Below are 17,566 nucleotides of genomic sequence, written 5' to 3' on the forward strand. Positions count from 1 at the left end.
TCTTACAAATAGCTGGGCAGCCAAACGTACGCCATGCAAGTGCCCTTGACGGGGTTTTTGTTCAGAGGTTGAAGTACTTCACTAGGGAACTGTTTCAGAGTAGCAGCCGTGTTAGTCTGTATTCGCAAAAAGAAAAGGAGGACTTGTGGCACCTTAGAGACTAACACATTTATTAGAGCATAAGCTTTCGTGAGCTACAGCTCACTTCATCGGATGCATTTGGTGGAAAAAACAGTTTTGTTTTTTCCACCAAATGCATCCGATGAAGTGAGCTGTAGCTCACGAAAGCTTATGCTCTAATAAATGTGTTAGTCTCTAAGGTGCCACAAGTCCTCCTTTTCTTTTCACTAGGGAACTGTTCGCTTCAGATGCACTGAAAGCACCATAGCAGCCTCCAGCAAACCTCCCAATGGTCTGATGGACACTTCGCAGTTGCACCTCTGGCCCCGGGGCTGTGTGTCCCAAAGACTCCTGCCTGTGCACGGACCGCTTAGGCCCCCGCCCCGCAGCGCGCTCCCAATCCCGGGCAAGCCCCTGCTCCCCCCGCCCCGAATAATCCCCCCGACTCTAGAAACGCTCCCGCCGCTGCCCGCCCCGCCGCTCCAGCCCCAGCCCCAGCCCCGTTCCCTAGCGGGCGGACTCGCTCTCCGCCTGCAGCGCCCGCCCTCTCGGGCCTCTCCCCCGCCGGGGCTGCGAACGGGCCCGGTGCAGCCCAGGGCGGGCGGAGAAGCGGGCAGGGGATATTCGGGAGCCGTCCGGCCGCGTGGGGAAGCGGCTGGAAAGAGACAAACCCGCCGCAGCGCAGCGCAGCGCGGCGCGGGTGTCCCAGGGGCGGCCCCGGCCCGCGACGGGCCCTGGGCGGGAATCGGGGTCCCCCAGCTCCCGGCCAGCCCGCGCGCCGCTCACGCCCGGAGCCGGCTCCCATCCCAGGGCCCGCCCGGAAGGAGCCGGGCTCCCGGCCGCTGATGACGAGGGCGCGTCACGTGCGTGTCCCGGGCCAGCCTGACCCAAGCCCGCCGGTTCCTGACCGAGGCGCAGACAGAGCCCCGGCGTCGCGTCCCGGCTCCATCGCAGCATGTCCCACCAAACCGGCATCCAAGGTACCGGCCTGGGGCTCCCCGGTGTCCCTCTCTCCCCAGCCTCTCGCCTCTGCATCGACCCTGGGGCTCCCCAGTGCTCCCCCCCCCCCGCCTCTGGGGCTCCCCAGTGCCCGTTCCCTCCCCTCCCAGCCTCTGCACCCCGCCGGGGCTCTCCAGTGCCCCTTTCCCTCCTCCCAGCTTCTGCGCCCCCCCCCCGGCTCCCCAATGCCTCTTTCTTCCCCCCAACCTGTGCACCCCCCCGGGCTCCCCAGCGCCCCTCCCCCCCAGCCTCTGCACCCGCCCCCCCGGGGCTCCACAATGCCCTTTCCCCCAGCTTCTACGCTGCCCCCGTGTTGCTTCCCCCAGCGTCTGCACTGCTCCCTTCCCTTTTCCTCCCCTCTTTTCCTCCAAGCTGCCTTCTCCCTCATCCCACTCTAGGGCCTTTAAACTGCCCCTGCTCTCTTGGGGGCTGAACTGCCTGGTCTTCCCTCCCTCCCCGAAACCTTGAAATTGTCCCTTTTTCTGCCCTTATCTTTCTGGGTTAGAGACCAGGCAGGATAAGGTCTTTGTTAGTAACAAGCCACCTGGGCCCTGACTGTGATGCTTGGATCCTCTCATAATGACAGGTTTCAGAGTAGCAGCCGTGTAAGTCTGTATTCGCAAAAAGAAAAGGAGTACTTGTGGCACCTTAGAGACTAACAAATTTATTAGAGTATAAGCTTTCGTGAGCTACAGCTCACTTCATCGGATGCATGAAGTGAGCTGTAGCTCACGAAAGCTTATGCTCTAATAAATTTGTTAGTCTCTAAGGTGCCACAAGTACTCCTTTTCTTTTTGGATCCTCTGTTATCCTTTGCCTAGAGCATGTATCTATGATTGATTAGCAGTCTGTGGGGCATCCAGTGGCCCCAAAACTGTGGGGCAAGGTGAAGCACAGAAAGGCCCAATATGTTTTGTGAATAATTGTACGAACCATATAGGTGGAAGGAGGAGCATAGAAATGCAGGGCTGGAAGCATTCGGAGAAGTCATCAAGTCTAGCCCCTGGTACTGAGTAGGACCAAATAAACCTAAACTATCCCAGACAGGTGTTTGAGATGGCTGGGAAGTGATCAAATGTTTTAGATGTAATCTGATGATTTAGAATAGCTGGGGAGTTATGGCTTCTCTGCTCCTTCCTTGTGCCCCAGTATAAATTGATTATTTGCTCCCTGTTGGAGTAAATCTGAGTATTTGGCTTGTGGCTGATATTGTGTTAATTGGATGCTTTGTGTTAAAACCTCTTTTGCAGTCACTTACTGTATCCATAGGGGAGTTAATGATATGTTCAATGTATTTCAATGTCTCTGCTTTTGAGGAATTCATTTTCTGCTTAAAAAATCCAATTTATATTTGATGTTGATTTTATTTAGTTCCTTTGTCTTGTTGGAACATGGGGCAGGCAAGTTTAATAAGATAAAATTCACGTCTTCGATTCAGGCATCAATTTTAACCTGGCTGCCATCTTTTAGATTTTGGTCTGCATGGGACAAAGTCTCATGGCATTATGACATCATAACTTTTGAGGTTGTTGCATCACAGCTTTATCTGGCCAATGCAAAATCTTACTTTTTATATTGCTAACCATACTTCTCAACCTTTGGATGACCAAGACCAGAAGTGATGGACAAAGGAGAAACTTAAAATAATTTCTTTGGATTTAAATACCTTTCTATACCTTATTTCACATATTTTGGATGTGAATAATTTTTAACAATAAAATGAGGGTAATTGGGTAGGTGACTGGAACTAGAATGAGAGCCTTCCCTCACAATGAGGGACACTTGAGAGGTATGATGTTGCTTGGAAAGCTGTTCCTGACAACTGTACAGAGGGGAGTCATTAATTTCCGCTTGCTTCATTTTAAATGAAAGTTTTCTTTTAATGGGTGCAGTGGTAACTTTTAGAATGGGAGCAGATATAGAACAAACTTCTTGACTGCATTGCTTTTGCTGCTCCTAAGAGCTCTCCCGAGCAGCTGCTGCAGTGCAGCTAACATCTATTTATTTTTCACCACTGCTATTCAGAATCATTTGGGCAGCCCTGAAAATGCCAAGAATCATGTCAGTTTTTCTCTACTGCTTCTTTGAAGGCTTTGAGAAATAGCAGAGACGGAGCTTGGAGAGAACACATAGAGGAAGAGTTAAAATTGTGGAGAAACATACACATCCCACAGCAGAAGACTGGGTAGGAGTAGAGTAGCAGAACCCCTCCCTCTCTCCCCACCCCCACGCCCTTAGTATTTGGTAGCGTATTATTTACATATAGGGCTGACACTGGTCCCTGGGGGGAAATAAATTAGTCTAGTTAGTTGTGTATTGGATTGGTAACTGGAAGAAATAAACCTACCTGTTCAAAAAATTTGAAGAGAGGTAGGAAGTCTACTCAACCATTGATGAAAATAAACTGAAGCATTTATATGTGAGCATGGATGATAGCATAGTTAGACACCGCATATGCACCTATCTCTTTGATCTGGACATGTGACTAAATCAAGACTTTGTTTGTTTCCTGGTTTGGTAGTAGACTTGCTGTAACTATGGTGTATATTGTGTGATTACTTAGGAAGGCCGATGTGCACAGTTCTGCAGTAAATCCTATAAATAAATTCATTTAAATTCAGCTATATTCAACAGAGTTGTTAAGACTAGAATTGTGGTGATAGACGTTTGGCTGTGTGTGTGAGTTCCCTTTGTGTGCTGCCCCAGCCCTTCACAGACAGCTGGCATGGCAGACCTTGAGAGAACTGCTCAATGACCGACCACAAGATCTGTTAAGGAACGAAGGCACCCAGCCAGGTTTATAGTCGACGAAACACGGTACTGGTATCCCGCAGACTCTACCAGACCACTAATACATGTATGCCCATAACAATGGACCAGCTCAGTGAACAAGTTAGTACTGTCCCTCTAACATAGTTAGTTACTGCCCCCTGACGTGGCTAGTTATCACCCATCGCCTTGTACATATTGGTTCGATCAAAACATCTCTATTACGTACTGTCATCCTGACCGTATCTTTTATGAGGAGTCAGTGTGTTCCTGTTATCCTTGGGGAATTATTTTGTACCAACATTGATACCGGGATGTGTTTGCGTGAGTACTCTGTGACTAGCACTTCTTAGGAATGTGTATTTCTGCAATATCAGCCCTATTCTTGCCAGATTCTGTGAGCAGGTCCTGCCTCATACCAGGACTCTGATACAAGGACTTATGTCTCAGGCTCTCTTCCTACTACTAGAATAATCCTCGCAGGGTTCAAACACAATCTTCAACATGCTTGTATAAATGAATTTGCCATCTTTCCTTCATATAGATGTTAATGATTTTAAAACATTTTTAACTACTTTCATAGTATTGTTTAGTAGTGTGGATAGGGATATAGAAAAATAATAGCACTAGAAGTGGTGAAATCCCACTGTTTATCTTGATGGGGTAGATTTGAAACCTAATTATGACTACTTAACACCTGCATATCAATCACTTCAGTTCTGAAAATGAAACCACAAGCATCCAGTTAGTGCGCCTTCTACTGTTGCAGACCTCATTACAGTAGTTTTTTGATACTACAGGTATAAACAAAGATAATTTGAATTTCTCTGTGGGAGAAGTGGAGTAACTGACCTTCTCCTATTTCCTTCCCAGTGGCCAGCAGGCTGTGCTTGGCAAAGGAAGAATGAAAGAAACCAAAAAGCTGCTTCTCACTTTCAGCAGTTATGAGGGGGCAATGCTTCATTGGTTTACATGCAATTTGCATTTTGAAAGTTATTTTCAGAACCATTAGGCTAGAGACTTTGAGAGAGATTTTAATCTAATTTACAGTGACTTTCAATGTGAGTTAAAAGTCTAACTGCAGTTAGTGCCTCAAAAAATCTCCCCCTAACATTTTTTTAAAATGCAGACTTAGATGGTAGAGCACAAGGGAAAAACCCTCCAGGGGAATGAAGCTGCCCCAGTTCAACCTCAGATCCTTATAATACACAAAGATACACCAAACATCCTGGATGATCTAATCAATCATCTATAAATTATTCATTTACAAAAATGATTAAAATGTGACTTTGCAAAGTATATTTGAGTCTGTAAAAAGATGCAGCAAACAAGTGCTACAAAGGAAATTTAGAAGTTAAGGCAGATGCTTCATTCTAAACTTGTCCTATTATGACAAGTGAGGGACTGAAAATTGTTATCAGACACATACTAGTGTGAGGTAGATATGAAAGATGAAAGGGAAGCTTCATCAGTGGTACTGGGGGGCCCCTAGGAAAGACCAACAACCAGATGCTAAAAATATCCACCTGTATGCTTTTTGGGGTTCTCTTTTACGCATAGGGTGACCAGATGAAACGGAGAAAATATTGGGATACATGGGGGAAGCAAAAAAAAGAAAGAAAGAAAAGCTACTGGAGTTGCCGAAGCAAAAAAAAAAAAAAAAATGCCGGAGTGGCCAAAGCCGCAATATCGGGACAATGGCGTCCCGACCGTTCATCGGTTGGGACACGGGACAAAGATCTAAAAATTGGGACAGTCCCGATTTTATCAGGATGTCTCGTCACCCTATTTACACATTACTCTTTCATTGTATGTAGCTAGTAGGCAGTTTATAAATTTGAAAAGTATATATCTGAGCCCACAGGAATCCTGAAGCTATTGCTTTAAGAGATGTAACACAATCCATTTCCATGGAGTATTAACTGAAACCTAAGAATGATGACATAAATGTCAACATTGTTAACTGTTTTATTGCTGAGTAAGGTATACAGGAAAGAGAGATAATTGTTCAGATAAGGTTCCAAACCTCCCGGATTGGATTAAAGATTCAAGAATTAAAGATTAATCTTTAATTAAAGATTGTCATGTGATGAAACCTACAGGAATACGTCCAACCAAAACTGGCAACCTTATGTTCAGACCTTCGTAAGATAATGTGAATGGAGCAGGAGTTGTGGATGGAACTTGGGGAAAAATAACTGATTATTTGTTTTCAGTCTGACTTCTGGTAAAGGTGCAGTTGAATGATTTAGTACTAGCCTCTTTTTATGATCACATGAACAAGTGTACTTTAAACATACTAATTGTAACTAGGTGAAATACATTAATTCAGGTTTCAGAGTAGCAGCCGTGTTAGTCTGTATTCGCAAAAAGATCCGATGAAGTGAGCTGTAGCTCACGAAAACTTATGCTCTAATAAATTTGTTAGTCTCTAAGGTGCCACAAGTACTCCTTTTCTTTTTACATTAATTCAATTACTAATATCTTTTTTTTCTTTTCCAGCTAGTGAAGATGTTAAAGATACCTTTGCCAGAGCAAGATATGGACAATACAGGATTTTAAAAATAGTTATTGAAAATGGTTAGTTTTATTTTAATATATATTTTATTTCTGTTATGTCTCATTCTTTTTTAGTATTTTAATAGTTATGTTTTAGTGACTTGCATGTGCAAGTAAAGAATACACACACCTAATGAGTGCTAGGGTCTTCCATATATGAAGATGTGATTTGAATTTCAGTGATGCTTAAGTGCTTTCCCGTATTTTAATCTTTTGCTTTATATTGGAAAAAAAATTGTCATTTCATGTCAGAGTAAGTAGTGTTGTGTGGCTGGTCAAAAATCTCAAAGCATTGAAACAACTTATTAAAACAGTTAAAAAAGAAGAGGAGGGTAGAGAGTGGTATGAATCCTTGTGTAGATTCTTTTGGTTGCTTTCTACTCAAGATTTTAACACTACAGCAAACCCCTTTGGATGAATTTTAAATGTTCCTACAACTACAGTAATGTAGTCTGCATCCCCAGTCTTGCAAGAAGTATAACTATTCCTTAGTTCTCATGCACAAATAACCAGATATTTTGTATTGAAAATAATTTGGTGCAATACATGAAATTTATCTTTGAAAGTTTTGAGGCAAATGTGCAAAGCTGAAAATATGTGGTCAAAATATGGCATTCACCAGCTTTTTATTTTTATTTTTAAATTAACTTATAGCCATTAGCTTTTTAAACAAAGCTTGTTGGCTTTAAATCTACAGTTGAATCAATCTCTTTGAAATATTGCATAATTTAATGCCTGGCTAAGCACAACCAGACCTTTTGGTTTGTTCCTGGAGCTCAGGCATCAGCACTGCTCTGAAACAGCTGTAAGCTGGAGAAGCATTTTTGGTATTGCGCTGTAAATGAGTCCACTTTGACCTTCCCTGCCCATGTCTTTTTTGGGAAATTTCCTGCCATTACAATACCCGTGCTCCAGCACCACACCACTGGAATAATCAACAATAGATATTCTAGTATAGGCGGGGCAATGTGATAAGGTTTTTCCAGATTAGGTTAGCAAATATTGACACACTGTATGCCTGTTGAATTTCATAGACATCAGCAAGGTACAACACCTGGCTTTGTGTGTGTAAATTTTATGTTCCATCTTATCTCACTTTTAAATAAAGCATGGAGGCAATAAGTGGGGAGTGTCTTCCATTGTGAGTTTAATACTCAGTGTGTAGACACAGAAAATGGAAACAAAAACCAATATGATACTGTAACATGCTGTTCAGGATACCCAGAACTGAGAGCCACTGTAGTAGTTATAGGTAGTTTTCTTACCAATCTTCCTTTTCCAGCAATGGATATGGGGATCCTGACTAACAGCTAGTCCAAGATGCTCGTTTTCTCTTTCTTCAAGTGAAGGATAATTTAGGGGTTCTCTGCCCCTGTCTGTATAGTCCAGTAAACCTTTGAAAAGTATATTTCTGAAAGTTCATTGACCCTGTTTCAAAAGGTAGAAGGCTCCTGTTGGTGCAGTCTCTATCCTCCATAGAGAGTAAGTGATCACTTTTTCTCTACTTGCTCTCCAAATGGTTTGTGTGCTTTTCTTTGTCTTTGGTCACACCTTGCTCAATTTATATGGGAGACATATTCAGTCAGACAGAACCACATTCCTTTGTCTGAAGAAAACCTGTTTATTAATTTCCCCAGACATGCCTGGTTTAAACACATTTTCATCATAATTCCAGCACATCTGTATAATCCTTTGTGGTTTGATGGTACATATATCACGCAAGAATGTTAATGATCAGTGAACTATTAGCTTTCCAATGATGTATTACCTTACACCTTTTAGATATAGGTTATAACTAGGGCTGTTGATTAATTGCAGTTAACTCATGCGATTAACTCAAAAAATAATCGTGATTAATCGCACTGTTAAACAATAAAATACCAATTGAACTTTATTAAATATTTGTGGATATTTTCTACATTTTCAAATATATTGATTTCAATTACAACACAATATAAAGTGTACAGTGCTCACTTTATACTATTTTTCATTATAAATATTTGCACTGTAAAAATTATAAACAAAAAATAGTATTTTTCAATTCACCTCATAGAAGTATTGTAGTGCAATCTCTTTATCATGAAAGTGCAACTTACAAATGTCGATTTTTTTTGTTACATAACTGCACTCAAAAACAAAACAATGTAAAACTTTAGAGCCTACAAGTCCACTCAGTCCTACTTCTTGTTCAGCCAATTGCTAAGACAAACAAGTTTGCTTACATTTATGGGAGATAATGTTGACATTTCTTATTTACAATGTCACCTGAAAGTGAGAACAGGCGTTTGCATGGCACTTTTGTAGCCGGCATTGCAAAGTATTTACATGTCAGATATGCTAAACGTTCGTATGCCTTTTCGTTCTTTGACCACCATTCCAGAGGACATGCTGGTGATGCTCGTTGGGGGGGGGGGAAAGCATGAATTAAATTTGTGACTGAACTCCTTGTGCGAGAATTGCATGTCTCCTGCTCTGTTTTACCCGCATTCTGGCTTATATTTCATGTTATAGCAGTCTCGGATGATGACCCAGCACGTGTTGTTCATTTTAAGAACACTTTCACTGCAGATTTGACACAACACAAAGAAGGTGCTAGTGTGAAATTTCTAAAGATAGCTACAGCACTCGACCCAAGGTTTAAGAATCTGAAGTGCCTTCCAAAATGTGAGAGGGAGAACATGTGGAACATGCTTTCAGAAGAGTTAAAAAAGCAACACTCTGATGCGGAAACTACACAATCCAAACCACCAAAAGAGAAAATCAATCTTCTGCTGATGGCATCTGACTCAGATAATGAAAATGAATGTGCATTGGTCTGCACTGCTTTGGATCATTGTCAACCAGAACCAGTCATCGGCATGAATGTATGTACTCTGGAACGGTGGTTGAAGCATGAAGGGAAATATGCATCTTTAATGCATCTGGCATGTAAATATCTTGTGAAGCCGGCTACCAACAGTGCCATGCGAATGCTTGTTCTTACTTTTAGGTGATGTAAACAAGAAGTGGGCAGCGTTATCTCCTGCAAATGTAAACAAACTTGTTTTATTGATTGGCTGAACAAGAAGTAGGACTGAGTGGACTTGCAGGCTCTAAAGTTTTATATTGTTTTATTTTTGAGTGCAGTTATTTTTTGTACATAATTCTACATTTGTAAGTTCAAATTTCATGATAACAATATTGCACTACAGTACTTGTATTAGGTGAATTGAAAAATATAATTTTTGTTTTTTACAGTGCAAATATTTTTAATCAAAAATATAAAGTATATTTGAAAATGTAGAAAATATCAAAAAATATTTAAAGAAATGGTATTCTAATATTGTTTACAAGTGTGATTAATCGTAATTTAATTTTTTTAATCACTTGACAGCCCTTATAACAGTAGTGAGTTGGTGTATTCTGAGCTGGTCAGGCCACTGCTAGAGTCCAGGGAGCCCCTTGTCTTCTGGCACTGAGATGCCCTTAGGGTCACAGATACCTCTTTTCTTGTCTTGAAAAGAAACTCTTAACACTCTGAGCTAGATGGAAGGGCTTGTCCCATATCCCTGTTGGAACTCTCTGCACCTCTTATTCACCATCACTAGATAGGGCTCATTCTGGAGCATGTTGATATCCCTCCTTAATCAGCTAGTAGGATTGCTGTTGAGCAATGTAATTTCATTCTCCGCCTTCCAATCCCCTGTTCTGTAGCTTTCAAAAGTGGCCATTGATTTTGAGTTCTCTGATATTTTAGGTGTCCCGGGTGTGTGTGACACCTTGAGCCTGGTTCTCAAAAGTGTTGAGCACCCTCAGTTCCCATTGAAGTCAGTGTAAGCTATGATTGCTCAGCACCTCTGAAAAATAGTGTGAGTGGCCACTTCTGAAAGCTGGCAGAAATTCCACCACTGTGCAGCACACTTAGTCTGCAGTGGAGTACTAGAGGCCAGGTCTAGAACACTTAACAACACATTTCTGCGTGACAGGATAGAACACTACAATAAGACTGTCAAACCAGCACCGTATCTATGTATTTTATCAAGCTGTGTATTTTCATACATATCAAACTATGTATTTTAAATATTTATTTTTATTTAGTATTTTTTGTAAGGCAGGTAAATATTTTGAGAGATATTACTGACATACTTTGTTTGAAATTGAAACATGCTTCTTAACTGGGGGAAGGGAGGAATCCTATCATCACATCTGTTTCAGTAATTAAATCTTCCAAAACATTTCATATGAAAATTAAGCCTATTTAAAGATGATGATGATGATGATAATAATAAAAAATATTCAGTCAGTTGGATAAAATTGTGATACTTATAAAATCATATTTGAAAAAAGTTTATCAACTAAATGGTCAAATTAAGCAAGACATATTTAATGCAGACATAGTCTTCCCAACCTATTTGCAGTTTATAACTGGGTTTCTGAATCCTATGAGGTAGAAACAAGACACCGAGGGCATGTCTACATGATAAATGTAGGTTAACCTATGTTAGGTTGACTAACAACCTCCACAGTAATTCATGTCCACACTACCCTTCTTTTGTCAGTGATGCGCATCCTCACCACGAGCGCGTCCACTGACTTAAGAGGTGAAGGGTGGAGAGTCAGGGCTCTCAGCTCCATGCACAGATCCACACTGGGAGCTGGGCTGCCTGCCCCCCTTCCCCCCGCCCCCAGCTTCTTGGCTGCTCATTGGCAACGGGGCAAGCCACACTAGGCTTGTAGGCTCCCTGCCGGGAACAGGCCAGCTGACTGGACTCTGGGGGAGATGCCAGGTAGCTGAGAGCCTGGGGGAGCAGCCAGGCTCCTGGCAAGGAGATCCATGTCTGCTCAGCTACTCCATTCCCAGCAGGGAGCCAAGAAGCCCGGTGCGGCTGCCCAATTCACAGCAGGGACATCTGCAAACAGAGTTTGGTCAGCTGTCATGCTCCCAGTGGGGAGCTGAGAACCCAGGCAGCGGCCTGGCTTGGCGTGGGGAGCTGGGACCCTGGGGGGCAGCGGGGCTTTGAGCAGAGAGCCCAGGCAGCAGCTTGAGCTGGGAGCCTGGGTGGCAGCCTGGCTTAGAGTGGAGACTGGGCAGGAGCCCAGCTCAGGAAATGCATAAGAATGACAGCCAATAGATGTAAGTAATGCAGTGTCTGCAGGAGCACCGATATAAGCCCTGCGCCGGTTGTTGAGTTATGTGGGTGTAGTATGGCACTTATATGGGCGGGAGCAAACGTTGTAGTGAATATACTAACATAATTAGGTCAACGTAAGATGCCTTATGTTGACCTAATGCTGTAGTGTAGACCACGCCTGAGCTGCAAACACTTTAGGCGTATGCTTAACTACATACCTTAATAATCCCATTGATGTGTGTTTGCAGGATTGAGATTTAATCCTAGTGGATTTTTGATGTGACTGCTCCTCATGTATCACTGAGAGTTTAATAGGTTTTTTTCCTCACACAGTTTATTTTATGTGAGATGCTTTCTAGCTGGTAACTCTTAAACTGTAGCAAACTAGGATGAACTGTCTGTGCACTGATGGAAATAAGAGAAATTTTAATAAAATGTAAGCCTTTTAACTGGATTCTGCGAGGTTCTGAGCACCCTAAATCCCATTTACATTTTAAAAAATGTTCACTTTTGTATGGAAGCAGCAAAATGCAATGCATTCAGTTGATGTGGAGGGACATTTTGCATGTGTACTGTTCTTGGGATGAATTAAGCATCAAATTTCTTACATTAGATTTTTATTCTTTTTCCTTATGAGTCTTTGTTTCTGTTGCTCAACGGTAACAAGGGAGATCTGGTGCTAATTTTGGGTCTGATTCAACCTCCAATTGAAGTCAAGGAAGTTCAAATTAAAGGCCTGATCTTGTGAGGTGCTGAGGCATTCCAAGTTGGACTTTTAATTTGAACACTACCTGTTTAATCTAGGTTTACAGAGAGGTTTTAATATTTAAGTTTTTAGTTAAATGCTTTAATTGGGACTTATAAGTGTTAAAGATTAACTATAAAGTTTTAAAAAAATCTATAGCTCTTCCGTAAGATTCCAAACTACCACAAAGGTATATAGTCATTGTGTACAATGTCTCAAATTTTATTAAAATACATCACTATTTGTCTGGAAAGACACTGTTGCCTTAGAATCCTGAGAAATTTAAACTGAGAACTTCTTGGCCTCCATACTAGTGAGAGTATCCTCATAGTTACCACAAACAAAGGTTTCAAAGAACCATTCTTTGACGGGTTGGACCCCTTGGGAAGCCACCTGATGTTGCTGATACCACTGGGTCTATGTGTTCTGCCAGCATGGGCCCCCTTTAACCTGTCTTGCTGAGCCAGGCTCTTAAAACCTCCTCTAACGTACACACAAGGGCAGGGCCACACCCAGCTGCAGATCAGCTCTGGGAAGACTCAGTTTAAGGGACTTGCTCCAGCACTCTAATGTCCACCTCCCTTGGAGTGCAGACCCAAAGATATATTGTGAAATTTGCCCCCTCCCACTTCTTGCTCCCTCAGTTAGAAATTACAGAATCTGGGTTTAATAATAAACAAAGCAAATTTTATCAACTATAAAAGGCAGATTTTAAGTGGTAAAAAGGGTAACAAACAGAATAAAGCACATTACTAAGAAAAGGAAATCAAACACACAAACTAAGCTAGGTTTCAGAGTAGCAGCCGTGTTAGTCTGTATTCGCAAAAAGAAAAGGAGTACTTGTGGCACCTTAGAGACTAACAAATTTATTAGAGCATAAGCTTTCGTGAGTTACAGCTCACTTCATCGGATGCATTTGGTGGAAAAAACAGAGGAGAGATTTATATACACACACAGAGAACATGAAACAATGGGGTTATCATACACACTGTAAGGAGAGTGATCACTTAAGATAAGCCATCACCAGCAGCGGGGTGGGGAAAGGAGGAAAACCTTTCATGGTGACAAGCAAGGTAGGCTAATTCCAGCAGTTAACAAGAATATCAGAGGAACAGTGGGGGGTAGGGTGGGGGGGAGAAATACCATGGGGAAATAGTTTTACTTTGTGTAATGACTCATCCATTCCCAGTCTCTATTCAAGCCTAAGTTATTTCATAGAATCTCAGGGTTGGAAGGGACCTCAGGAAGTCATCTAGTCCAACCCCCTGCTCAAAGCAGGACCAATCCCCAATTTTTGCCCCCAGATCCCTAAATGGCCCCTCAAGGATTGAACTCACAACCCTAGCTTTAGCAGGCCAGTGCTCAAACCACTGAGCTATCCCTCCCCTTAATTGTATCCAGTTTGCAAATTAATTTCAATTCAGCAGTCTCTTGTTGGAGTCTGTTTTTGAAGCTTTTTTGTTGAAGGATAGCCACTCTTAGGTTTGTAATCGAGTGACCAGAGAGATTGAAGTGTTCTCCAACTGGTTTTTGAATGTTATAATTCTTGACATCTGATTTGTGTCCATTCATTCTTTTACGCAGAGACTGTCCAGTTTGGCCAATGTACATGGCAGAGGGGCATTGCTGGTACATGTTGGCATATATCACATTGGTAGATGCGCATGTGAATGAGCCTCTGATAGTGTGGCTGATGTGATTAGGCCCTATGATGGTATCCCCTGAATAGATATGTGGACAGAGTTGACAACGGGCTTTGTTGCAAGGATAGGTTCCTGGGTTAGTGGTTCTGTTGTGTGGTGTGTGGTTGCTGGTGAGTATTTGCTTCAGATTGGGGGGCTGTCTGTAGGCAAGGACTGGCCTGTCTGCCAAGATCTGTGAGAGTGATGGGTCGTCCTTCAGGATAGGTTGTAGATTCTTGATGATGCGTTGGAGAGGTTTTAGTTGGGGGCTGAAGGTGATGGCTAGTGGCGTTCTGTTACTTTCTTTGTTGGGCCTGTCCTGTAGTAGGTTCCTCCTTTCCCCCCCCTGCTGCTGGTGATGGCTTATCTTAAGTGATCACTCTCCTTACAGTGTGTATGATAACCCCATTGTTTCATGTTCTCTGTGTGTGTATATAAATCTCTCCTCTGTTTTTTCCACCAAATGCATCCGATGAAGTGAGCTGTAGCTCACGAAAGCTTATGCTCTAATAAATTTGTTAGTCTCTAAGGTGCCACAAGTACTCCTTTTCTTTTTACAAACTAAGCTAGTTTCACTAAAGAAATTGGTTACAAATAGTATTTCTCACCCTAGATATTGTTGCAGACAGTTTGCAAAGTTTCTGTGGTTTAGAGTTCCAGTTATATTCCTTTTCAGATTGGACCCCTGTCTCAGTCTGAGTCGTCCCCCCACCCTCCACCTTGCCTTCCCTTTTATGGTCTTTCTTCTTGGGCAGACAGGCCATGGAGAGGAGGAGCCTTGTTTGCCTTTCTCCCCACCCTTAAATAGGATTTATGTAAGGCGGGAATCCTTTGTTTCCCAAACTTGACCCTCCTTCCCTTACAGTGGAAAGTTACAAGAAGTCCCAGGTAATGTTTTAGTATCAGGTGACAAGACCACCTGACTCTGTAGGATCACAGGGTCCTTGAGTCAGTGGCAGCATGGAGTGGGCACAGGAAGTCCAAGCTTTTCACAGTCTATTGTCCTCGCTGATGGGCCATCCTCCCTGTCTCGCTTTTCCATTGTTGTACCTGAAATGTTAGCAGTGGGCGTCACCCTAAGTAGTATAGTTGAAAGGAATATTGACTATATCTGTATAACTTCAGATACAGAAATGATATATGCATACAAATTGGATAATTGCATTCAGTAAATCATAACCTTTCCAATGATATCTTATATGAGCCATCTTGCATAAAGTATATCTGTTATGTCATATTGATATCATAAGCATATTTTCATAAAGAATATGGAATGACATGTCACATATTCCATTCAAAATGTTTGTTTTAATTCCTTTTGCTTACAGTAGCTGATACATGATGCTATATACTGTTGGAGAGCGGAGTTACAGATTTCCAGACAATCTGCAGTATCTTGGATAGTTTTTAAACAATAGCATTACATATATACTGGACAGCCATGTACATGTTCTTCCATCTCTGGAATTTTATTAACAAATGTTCAACTTTTTAGCAACACCTGAAAGTTGTTAATTAAGGATTCAGTCCAATTCCCAGGGAAGTCAATGGAAAGATTTTAATTGACTATAGTTTGTTTAAACTGGGACTACAATTAACTCTGCATGTGATCGTAGCACAATTAGGTTTGTAGAGAGGGGACACGGGGAGTGAAAGTTCCAATCTTTGCAAGGTGGTCTAGTGGTTATGGTGCTGGACTTGGGAGTCAGGAGACATAGGTTGTCAGTAGCAGAACTGGGATAACCTGCCTTGGACAAGTCACTTCTGTGCTTGTTTCCTCTCTCATCCTTCACCTATCTTATCTACTTAGATAATAAGCATTTGGGGGGCAGCGACTGTCTCTTACAGAAATTAAACACCGATGGCTTGCCTGGGTCAGCTGACTTGGGCTTGTGGGGTTCAGGCTGTGGAGCGAAAAACTGTAATGTGGAGGCTTGGGCTGGAGCCCAAGCTCTGGGACTCCATGAGCGGGGAGGAGCCCAGACTCTAGCCCAAGCCCGAATGTCTACACTTTAATTTTTAGCCCTGCAGTCTGTGCCCTGTGAGCCAAGTCAGCTGACCCAGGCCAGCAACAACTGTGCGCTGGGTCTTTTATTCTAGTGTAGGCTTACCCTATGCACGTATATACAGGTCTAATGCAACTCTGATCTCAGATGGGGCCTCTAGGTACAATAAATAATAATGAATATTGTCCTGGCTTCCCATGAACTTGAGTCTTGTACAAAAAGAGCACTATCTGCTATTATTACTTACATAGCGTTACATACATACATTACTCTCTCTCCAAACCGGATTTATTTTAAGTGAAAATCCCTTCCACATCTACTTGCAAGTCCTTGATCTGAAGGCCAACAATGAAATGAGACCAACTGGTGGATATTTTCTTATGTTCTAGTATTTGAGATTAAATTGTTTAGGGCTTGACTCTGTAAACAATTATACATGTGTGTACCTGTTGTTGCATGGAGTGCCATTGTTTTCCATTTTCGTGGGCAGAACTTTGCAGGATTAAGCCATAAGTATCTTTAATTGCAAAATCTTAATGTTTCAAACCACTGTACTGACCTGCAGTTTTTGTTTTTGTTTATAGAGCAGCTTGTAGTGGGATCCTCTAGGCAGCCTGCTGAATCATGGGAAAAGGATTATGATTCCTTTGTTCTTCCCCTTCTTGAAGACAAGCAACCATGTTATGTATTATACAGATTAGATTCTCAGAATGCTCAAGGATATGAATGGATCTTCATTGCATGGTCACCAGATCACTCTCATGTAAGTAATATTAATGTCTTTGTATTGTAATATTAATGTCTTCGTGCTGTCTCAGGATTGGGTTACGGAAGAGAAAAGGACAAGAGAAAATTGGGTAACTGAGGAACTCCTGAACGGTAAAGATTACAGTCTACTTAATGCTAATTATGTATTGAAATAAAAGGTTTTATCAAATATTAGATTTATTTATTTGAAGAGTGTAAGTTTTTGATTTCATTAATTAAATTCATGAAAGGAAACACCATCTTTTTAGAAGCATTCAGCCATAAAATAAACAAAACTTGAATATTTTCTGTGATACAGATGTCTTCCTCAAAAATCTACTTTATCCTTTAAATCTACTCAAACTCCATCCTAATCAAGAAGAAAAATTGGATTGACAGGGCTGATTTATAGAGCTATTTCTGTTTGTGAGGCAGGTGACTATGCGTAGTGCTGCTTTTAATAGGCTCCAGTAAATTTTTTTAATTAAGTTTTTCATAAGTACATCTTAAATACTGAAGTGGATATCCAAGTTATTTTTTATTCATTCTGTGGTTGTGATAGTTATTCAGATCCATTATTGAACCAAAACAGGGTAATGAGATGTTTGTAGGCTGGGGTGTGTGTGTGTGTGTGTGTGTGTGTCTGTCTCTCTTTTCTTTTTTTTAAGCCAGTTGCTTCCATCAATATTCAGACCAACAGCAACAGAATCTAGAATAGGTGTTTTTGTTGTTGTTTGTTCTTTGAAAGATGTTACAATGTTATTTGTAACTTTTGAAAACATTCCCCATACTCTGAAAATTACCTTAACAGTTGCAACATAGAACACT

General features: G+C 41.8%; 1 protein-coding gene across 3 annotated transcripts in view; it reads left to right on the plus strand.

The window, feature by feature from the left end:
• The first annotated feature begins 723 nt into the window (after positions 1 to 723).
• TWF1 (twinfilin actin binding protein 1) overlaps positions 724 to 17,566 on the plus strand; it is a 35,900-nt gene continuing 19,057 nt past the window's right edge. The window contains exons 1-3 of one of the 3 annotated variants that reach the window (XM_038395065.2): positions 724 to 1,100; positions 6,391 to 6,468; positions 16,576 to 16,754. In XM_038395065.2, coding sequence (XP_038250993.1) covers positions 1,076 to 1,100; positions 6,391 to 6,468; positions 16,576 to 16,754 — 282 coding nt within the window. In that variant the 5' untranslated portion in view covers positions 724 to 1,075. The remainder of the gene's footprint in view (positions 1,101 to 6,390; positions 6,469 to 16,575; positions 16,755 to 17,566) is intronic. The other 2 variants (XM_038395076.2, XM_043494477.1) reach the window with 2 other exon arrangements.

The sequence above is a fragment of the Dermochelys coriacea genome, chromosome 1 (genome assembly GCF_009764565.3).
Source record: "Dermochelys coriacea isolate rDerCor1 chromosome 1, rDerCor1.pri.v4, whole genome shotgun sequence".
Lineage (NCBI taxonomy): Eukaryota > Metazoa > Chordata > Testudines > Dermochelyidae > Dermochelys > Dermochelys coriacea.